Below are 9,008 nucleotides of genomic sequence, written 5' to 3'. Positions count from 1 at the left end.
GTATGCGCCCAACTGCGCCCAACTAACACTTACTGCCAGCTCGTAGGAGGTGGGATTTAGAGTCAGGTGTATGTTATAAATATGCGCCCAACTGCGCCCAACCGACATTTACAGCTTGCTCGTAGGCGGTAGTATTTAGAATTGAATATTTGCAGAGATCCCGCCTGCCAGTTGGCCGCCTCCCGCGAGGTGGCCGCCCGTTAGGTGTCTTAATAAATTCTGCATTACTCAAACGTCACATTACTGCATGGAATAGTGCCTTATTCTCACCAATTAACCAGAAAGTGCGCATAACTCCCTTTCCTTTTACGGAAATATCTCCCCGACATTCCACAATAAAGGACTGAAACTTCTTTAAAATTCCTTCTGTTGCTTGAGTTATTTGAATCTTCATTGCTAAAATAAAGCGAAACTAATTAAAATACTGTGAACAACGCATCAGGAGTCTCTGTAGTCATTGGGACATTTGGAATTTTGTCACTGGTAAGCACTTCACTTACGCTCTCCTGTCGATTCCATCCTCGAAGCAACATTAACCGTATCACCGAACCTGCCAACAGCAACGCTTTTCCTCAAGTACAAATGTAAAATTACTAAAAGCTTGGCATGCCTTTCTGAGCGAAATTTAAACATTGAAAAACTGTACTTAAATATTATATTTGTTAGCCTGAATGCGATGCGATTTCGCGTACGTTATGGTGAGTTTTAATTAACGTTAGCGTTGATGGATTCTTTTGTTGAGTGAAAATGTGGCTGCTCCGTATACGTCATATCAACTTTCCAGTTTTAATTAATTTTCTTACTCACAGACAGTATCGAGGCGTGGCAAACCCCACGACACCGGCAACACATGGTCCTATAAAAATAATTATTCTGGCATAAAACATCCGGAGTTGTCGGTATGCATGCATGTAAAGGTCACCATACCGGAATTTAGCCCTATTCGTAGTTGTACTCGTCTTTCCGGTAAATGCCGTATGGTAAAGGTCGTAATGGCTTCTCGTAACTGAAAAGCAATTCGTGCAACTTCCACTGCATGGTTGAGACCGTTGCGGTTCGGCAATCCAGAGGCAATCAGATAACAATCGCCGATAGTTTCCACTTTATAGGCATCGTACGCCGCGATAATTTCGTCAAACTGACTGTAAAGGTCATTCATGAAGTTGACCATATCCAGGGGGCCGCTGCAGCTGGCAATTGTGGTGAATTCGACAATATCTCCGAAATAAAGAGTAACACTCTCGAAGCTTTCCGGCAGAACATGTTGTCCGCGTTTTAATTGCTCGGCGACAGCTCTATCCAAACGAAGCAGTTTTACGCATCAACATTACGAGATGAGTAAATAGACACCCTAATTTTAACCTTTTTCAGTTTTAACAAATAATCTCTTATAATATATGTGCAGAGTTGGAGACCAAGTAATATTCCATAATTATGTAGCCAGTACAACTGGAATCTCATAGTGGCGTTTATCAATATCTATATATATAAGTAAGTTTACCGCATTAACAGCATTCCCGCTACATTTTCAAAGCGTTAACCACGGAGAAAATGCTAGCAGTTCTCACAATACAGTATATTAAGAAGGCTCTAGTAATTAAATACTTTTACTGTGAAATGCTGAGAAAGTAAACGTGATTAAGGAAATTAAACAGTAAATTGAATCGAAAACCTTTCCGACGATGCACAAAGATACCGCTGTTTACATATGGCAAAGCAGTATCCATTAAGGAAAAACCGGTGAGAGCATTAATTAGGGTGAATCATTGAATCATTATAGTGAATATATGAGCACTAATTATAGGATTAGAATTTGCAAACAATAAGTTTTTTGCTTGCTACTCTATCTATGGCTCAGAACTCAGATATATGTGCGACAGCAAAGTTGTCAGGGCTGATGGGATGAGTGCTTACTTTGGAAGAATCGAGTACAACAGATGATCGGTTTTCTTTTTTTCGTCCAAGAGCTCTGTGGTCTTTTCCGCAACTAAATTCTCCAAATTTTGCGTGTGTTGCTCCATTCTTTCCAGTAGTGTATCGATTATGCTATTCCGCTCAATACCAAACAGCCTAGCAATAATTTTGAAATTAATAAAATTACAAACGTCACTTTGTGCGTCTCATGCAACGTTACCATCGATATCGCTTAAAAAATTAAACAATTTTGTTTGGGTTAACAGGAAATGGGAATACGTTCACATCAAAAGACTTTTTTTAATTTGACATTAACACCATTTATTTCCAACTTTAGTTCTTAAAATAAAAAAGTAAAGCAACGCTTTTCCATCATAATAAGTGGCGTTTTATCGATCACTTTCAGCAATTCGCATTGTGCAGACTGCTTTACACTAGATAGTCCGTCCTGCTCCAAAAGTTTGCAAGCAATGAAAAGCAAAAAAGCATCGGTGAAATACCAAATTTCATAAATTATTTTAATCAAAACTAATAAAATCAAATAGAAAGACGCTTTTACGGGACCTGGTTCAGAGTCAGCATTAAATGTGACTCGCACAGCAAATTAAACTTTTTCTGGCTTGTCTACATATAAAAAGGCCTAATGGTACAAACTGAGAGCTCAATCTTTCTTGCTAATTTATTCAAAATAAGTATTCATTTACATGCATAATTTTTGATAACTTTACTTAACTTCATAAATCCACTGATCAACAATACGATACAGCTACTGTGCACACTGCCGTATTACATGGTACGTTTACACATACCGGCGTGTACGGAAGCATTTATGGTTAGTTACAATAAAGACCAGGGTGATCGTGATAGTTTCAGTGATCGTGATTAAAGTAGAAACCGAATAATTGCGCTTTCTTGCTGTTTTCTAACATCCCACCTGGCCAACGTTTTTATGGATGCCCGTAATTGACCGAGTCGTGGTCGATCCAGCGGATTTTCCGCCCAGCATGTCTGCATGATGGTAATCAGTTCCGGATTACAAAACGGATCGTCAACAAGCGGGCGAAACGGGGGATTTTCACGGGCAATTAAATGCCAGACAATGTCTATAAATGAACCAAAAGGTAGGTTATAGAGTGCCGGATTAGTTGGCGTTCATAGTGACCGATGACTTGACTAATCAATTTATACATATGCACGTGCAACGTGTTGATCGGTATACTATGTATGTTCCCTGATACCAACCGTCGGGAATCATGTTGGTCTGGAAGTACGGACTTTCTCGCAGAATGATCTCCTGCAGTATTATACCGATACTGAAAATGTCGGCTTCTTGGGTCGGTGTCACGTGGTCCTTGGCTCGCAGCAGTTCCGGAGCTGTCCATAAAAGGTCAGCGGACCCCAACTGGCGACCGGCATTGTAGAATGACGGCAAACCGTAATCGGAGATCTTCAGGAGGAATCGTTTATCAATGAAACAGCACCGAGAAGTTAAACGTCCATGATGTTCTAATACGGTATTGTGGATGTATGTTAGACCTTGGACGATGTCAGTTAGGAAGGAGATTCGGAATATCCATTCCAGATTAAGTGTATCATTATGAAGAACATCCTGCATAGCAAAACCTCTAGTGTGCATGTCTGCAAAATACTTTTTTGATGTAACATTCACTTTACTTACTTCTTCTTGCACGTATGTATATATACATAAGCAACATCATTTTTGTAATTGCGCTAGTTTGTTGTGAACATTTTAGGCGAGTAAAAGCAGCTAACAAAGTTTAATAAGTATATTTATGAAGACAGGTATTTGCTACAAAATTTAAAAAAAGTTAATATAATGAGGTTTTCTAAATATGGTATGTTCTAATCAATCTAATGATTGTCGGTAGGTGATTTTTTGGTGTTACGTTAGCATGCATAAGTCGTTGGCTTACATGCAAATTACCACGGGAGCAGTATTCCATTAATACCGCCGTATGTGTCGGTTCAATACACGCTCCTAAGAATTTCGCCACGTTTTCATTGCTCATGGATTTGACAATGCGCACTTCACTACGGATCCTCTCGGTTAATTCGATTCTGGCATGTTCACACGGTCGCAGTATAGCCGGTGTATTGCGAAAGGTCACCATTGCCACGCTGGTCTGCATAATAGATTCGGTAATCATCGTGTTAGCGCCGTTGTTCAGTCCCGTCGGCGTGGACTTAGCAAAATTCAGCATGGGATGGAAAATGGATTTCGCTGATTTTCCGCTGGTCGTTAGCGACACAACGCTTTCCGTAGCGGTCGACATGATACTCTTGGTCTTTCTTGTCTTCTGCAAGGTTATTTCGCTATGCAGTACCACCCAGTTCATATCATTTAGCTCCATCTTGAGTTTGATTTTCCGGTAGACCAAAGCGGAAATTACACCGAATACCAGGAGAAACCCCAGGGCTCCACCCAGGCCAGCCGCCAATGTTGTTCGGGCTATATCAAGAAACTGATTTGGGTGTACAGCAATTATCATCTATCGTATTAGTTTCGTAAATTTCTGCGCATATGAAAAGTACTTTCGTATAAATTAGCTAAAGACGCACCATCATATATTCATGTTATGGCAAAATTAACAATTTTTACGGACAAACGTAATTGAAAATTCATTTAGGTAATAATAAGATTGTTAAATGGATTGCCAGTGGCTACCATTTTTCACCTGCGTTTATGTACGATGATGGTAATTTAGTACTTAATTACGAAACTCGTAGTAATCGTACATCGTACTCCACACACATGCAGACATTTTTATATACGGCTTATATAGTTAGATGCGGATTGCGGTACACACTTCCTTTCCTGTATACTCCACCCTTAATACATTGTATCTAATTGTAATAATTAAGTAACTGTTCCATTTACACCTACGCACCGGCTGCCACGCATTCGGGATCATATCCATCAAAGCCACAAGGAGGCTTATTTTGTGGAGGTTGATTAGCACGATTTAACCATAGTACTGGCCGTATTTCCGTATATTGCCCGTATTCGGCTCGCACTTCCGCAAATGGCTAAAAGATCCAATAACATAAAATAATATGTTCAAACTGCGGTTAGCTTTTTTTTGAACCAACACCGGCAGGTTCAAATGCGTTGCTCACTGTATGACATACATGAATTACATTTATTACCTACTCAATATTTAATTTCTATGTATGAAAAAAATGAATGGACAATTCATCGCTTCAGTACAGTATTGCTGTACAACATGATAAAATTTCCACTTCTCCATTAATATTGTCAAATGTGAACTATGTATCACAACTTCCCACCTTGAATTCGGTTTCGTTGCTGCGAAGTTGCAAGATTTGGTAATCTGCTACTCGATCGGTCGAAGGACCTAGGCGCACAACTCCGTGTGATCCTAACCGAGCACAAAATTTTTGAATTTTCATGCAGCTGTTAAAATGCGGTTACAGGAGCGCATCGTTATAATTTGTAATTATAAAATCGCTTTTTAGAGTGCTACATGATAATAATTGTTGTTGTTTGCCACTTACCGCTAAATGTTTTGTTGATCAGTTTGAGTTTGATGTTGGCGGCAGTGATGTCATTTCCATCCTCTAACGTCTCGTTGGCAGCCACTGCATACATCATTACAGAATCATAGAACGTTCCTTGATAATGTGCACCGATACGAACGAATGAAGGAAACCTTGCGTTTGGTTAATTATGTCTTGTGCATATCAAATACATAAATATATCTATAATATTATCAAATGCACATATCAAGAGCTCTTACTGGTTAGTGGTCTGTTTTCGATATCTCTTCAATGAAAAATGAAACGTAAACGCTAAAAATACTTAATGTTTTTCCAACCACATATAAGTTCACTATCGGCTACAATATTACGTTAAGAAACGTATTAGAATATTTCCTATATATTTCTAAAAACTTATTGTAACCATTATTTGCAAAATTTCGAAAACTTAATTGATTTTATTTCCCTGTGAATGACGTATATACTGCATTTGTGAAAAAAAGGATATAATCCACGCTGATATCGGTGGATCCGTATTGTTTCGCGTTGTTGTATTTGGATAACTCTTGGCGGAATATCTGATACGAGACATCCTTTCTCGTATCCCGTAGAGCGACGACAAACAGACACTGAAACGCCGCTTCGGCTTCAGTATCATAGGTATCATTCATAATCCACGATCTGTTGGTATTTAGGATGCTGTTCCTCAGAACATCGGCGGCAAAGAAAGCATAATCCCCATTGCACATCCCCCGTCGTTTGGCTTGAATCATGTAGGAGCGGAGCTTGAGGTAGTCGGTCAGGAAAACCATGACTGCGGAGCAACGGAATTCAAAACTGTGCTAATCAGATTTCTATTGGTGCTTTGTAAATTTTAAGTAGGCATGCATTTCCTTCAGAGACTGATAATTCTATGCACCTTTGTGTAATTAATCGCTTTTTTGTAACATTTCCAAAGAATATTTATTGCGCAAGCGATTTGATTTCAAAAGAATATTATTTATTTATTACATGAAAGCAAGATGTTTTCGGAAAACCAAGAGTACCATGCGAAAAAAAGTTTTTGCGTAAGTATAAAGCGCTTGTATATTTTCCGTATCGTACCTCTGGCACTTTTACTGCCTTCACTCAGCATTTTATCTAATTTAGACGGATCGACAGGAGCATTTGCACTTCTCTGGAATGAGTTAACAATTTCCGTAGGCTTGAGATTTTTGCTCTTGAGCAAACGCATCAGCCCTAGAAATGTGCATCCAAACTACAAATTTGTTAATTGCATAAATGCAGTATACCCTGCGCCTGATTTCTGTTAAGGGTGCAATTTATAAATCGTTGTAGCCGTACATAACTGGACAGGTCATATAAACGCTACCAGTTACCGTTGCAATAATTATCAATAACTGGCATCTGTACCCGCTAAAAAATTGCAACTGCAAGTCTTTCGCCGATAATATTTTTGGAAATAATTACGACGTACCGTCTCCATTTTTCTGGTAGATTCCTCCACTTGTACTACTATCCCGATCAGCATCGTATACTACCGCAATATTTTGCCAGTTGTACTGCGCGCACATCATAAGAAACAGTGACCACTGGTCAATCATATTATACGCTATACGCGTCGTATACGGATACGTCGATAAGGATTCCGCATAGCTGCCGCCGCCTGACACCACGGTAATATTATAGAACGATCCCAGCTTACTAACAGCCGCTAGATCATCGTAACATGCCGGTCCGAAAAACACCTGAATGGGATTTTGCTGCAGTGCCGTGACCGCTTGACCCAGCGCCTGACTATCCTGACAGGAATACGGATACAATCCTAAATACCGCTTAAAGCGCACATTGTACATCTGCTCCGCTTTGGCAAAGGCTAGATTGAACGCCGGCGTTAGTTTGTCGTAATCAAAGGGTAAAAAACTGGAGTTGGTCTGCGGCAGGATAATGGCGGCATTGATTACAGTCACGTTGGGACTTTGCAATGCGGCGAAACTGGGCAAAGTACAGAAAATAATAATCCACAGAAATGCCATTATACCAGTTTTTTATTTAAATTTAATGCGAGCTTAAAAATTAAATTGTAAGATTTTCTGTAAGTATACCGCGCTTGCGTGATGCCCATAATAGCACGGAGAGGATACAGATGGAAAAACGCATACTTCATACATATACTCGTTCGGATGTTGCAAGCTGCGGGGCAAGCACAGTAAGCACATTTTCCTTAATAATACATAAGATACCCATTTGGCATTAAAGCACTTTTCTTTCAAACATTTCGCGCTGATTACAATAATGCGCACACGATGGCCTTTTAGTATAACGGAAATGGATAAGCAAATTAAATTAACACATCGCGGCGCGGATTTTCTCCTATACAGATTATGTACATTTGAAATCCTTCGCACACCCAAGACGTTCGTTTCAAAGAGTCGTATATAGACTATATGCATAGATGTAGCACATTTCCGGAAAAACAACTTCTTCATTAGGGAGCGCAGTGGGAGCGATGTCTTATAAGTCTGATCATACCGCTAATATCGCTGTAATTTCCTTCTTCCCGTTTTCGTCTGTGTAACACAGGCACGTGTTACGGTTGGCAAAAACGTATAGTATTTTGTGATGCGTCGATCTTCAGTTGGTCTTTGCACGTCACAAGTTGCACCAGGTCCTGCACGCGCGCTACATTAATGACATTAACCGGAAGTATGCCAAGTAGGCGCTTTTAGACTCACATGCTGCTCTGGATGTTTACAAAAGACATCCCTATATATGAAGACGAATGATAATACAAATTGTCAATATAATTAGCTGCTGTGCGTATTTGTCATGATGTCTGCATAATTAAAAATTTTCATCAGTGGACGTTTTAGGTATAATTATTGAACCTTGCAGTTAAATTCTGTACTCATGTCTATGATCAGAAAAATGTTTGGTCCGTTGCTTAAACGCAGGCACTTAATTGTGTGACTGTGTCGAAGGTCTTATCCACCGATCAGCAAAATTTATCGTTGTAGCATTCTGTGAAATCGTCAGTTAAATACTAAGATTTAAGAGGTAGTGAAATATCGATAATAAAGCAATTCTAATTATATCATCAGTTCAATATTTCGTGAATATCCTTGAAATCATTACCTTCTGTAGAGAGCGGGACAATGTTATCGTGTACTCGCCGCCTTTTCGCAGATGCATCAGATTTTAGAAAAACGTTAGACCATACCATGACTCCGTGTCACCATTAGCCCTACCGGAAGCGACACTTCCCGGTATTACTTGCCCTTCGGGAGGATTAGTGGCGCTGACCGCTCCCAGGCTCTGCATCAAGACACCTTTGGAAGTGCAACACGGAAGTGTCCTGCAGACCACAGAAGCTATTAATTTGTTTGCATCTAGTAACGTCATAGTATTTATTTGTATGGAGTGCATGATCCAAAAATTTGATACGCTGCATTGATACTGTACTCGGCGCTCGTAGTATCCAGTTATGCCCGACCGCGCTACATCGTAGACAGCATTAACGTCTGTGTAATAATTAACACATTAATGTCTGACATCGTTTTGCATGTTTCACACAC

At 39.7% G+C, this 9,008-nt stretch overlaps 1 protein-coding gene across 2 annotated transcripts; it reads right to left on the bottom strand.

Annotated features, from left to right (window-relative positions):
- On the bottom strand, positions 1–7,889 carry LOC129602728 (atrial natriuretic peptide receptor 2-like). Of its 2 annotated transcripts, none has more exons than XM_055501848.1 (14): positions 6,911–7,889; positions 6,538–6,672; positions 5,942–6,247; positions 5,452–5,577; positions 5,224–5,315; positions 4,824–4,962; positions 3,849–4,384; positions 3,157–3,523; positions 2,849–3,017; positions 1,915–2,070; positions 928–1,295; positions 808–856; positions 501–550; positions 1–396 (listed from the first exon to the last, which is right to left on the bottom strand). In XM_055501848.1, the coding sequence occupies exons 1-14, from the start codon at positions 7,467–7,469 to the stop codon at positions 236–238; spliced, it is 3,213 nt and encodes a 1,070-aa protein (XP_055357823.1). In that variant the 5' UTR covers positions 7,470–7,889; the 3' UTR covers positions 1–235. The 2 variants fall into 2 exon arrangements, 1 of the variants encoding a protein (XP_055357823.1); XR_008692435.1 differs by having other exon boundaries at positions 337–396; positions 804–856.
- Between the last annotated feature and the right edge of the window lie 1,119 nt (positions 7,890–9,008).

The sequence above is a fragment of the Paramacrobiotus metropolitanus genome, unplaced genomic scaffold, assembly GCF_019649055.1.
Source record: "Paramacrobiotus metropolitanus isolate TYO unplaced genomic scaffold, Prichtersi_v1.0 Parri_scaffold0000004, whole genome shotgun sequence".
In the NCBI taxonomy this organism is placed as follows: domain Eukaryota; kingdom Metazoa; phylum Tardigrada; class Eutardigrada; order Parachela; family Macrobiotidae; genus Paramacrobiotus; species Paramacrobiotus metropolitanus.
The sequence above is the reverse complement of the archived record's forward strand: the minus strand, read 5'-3'. Positions and strand labels throughout refer to the sequence as shown.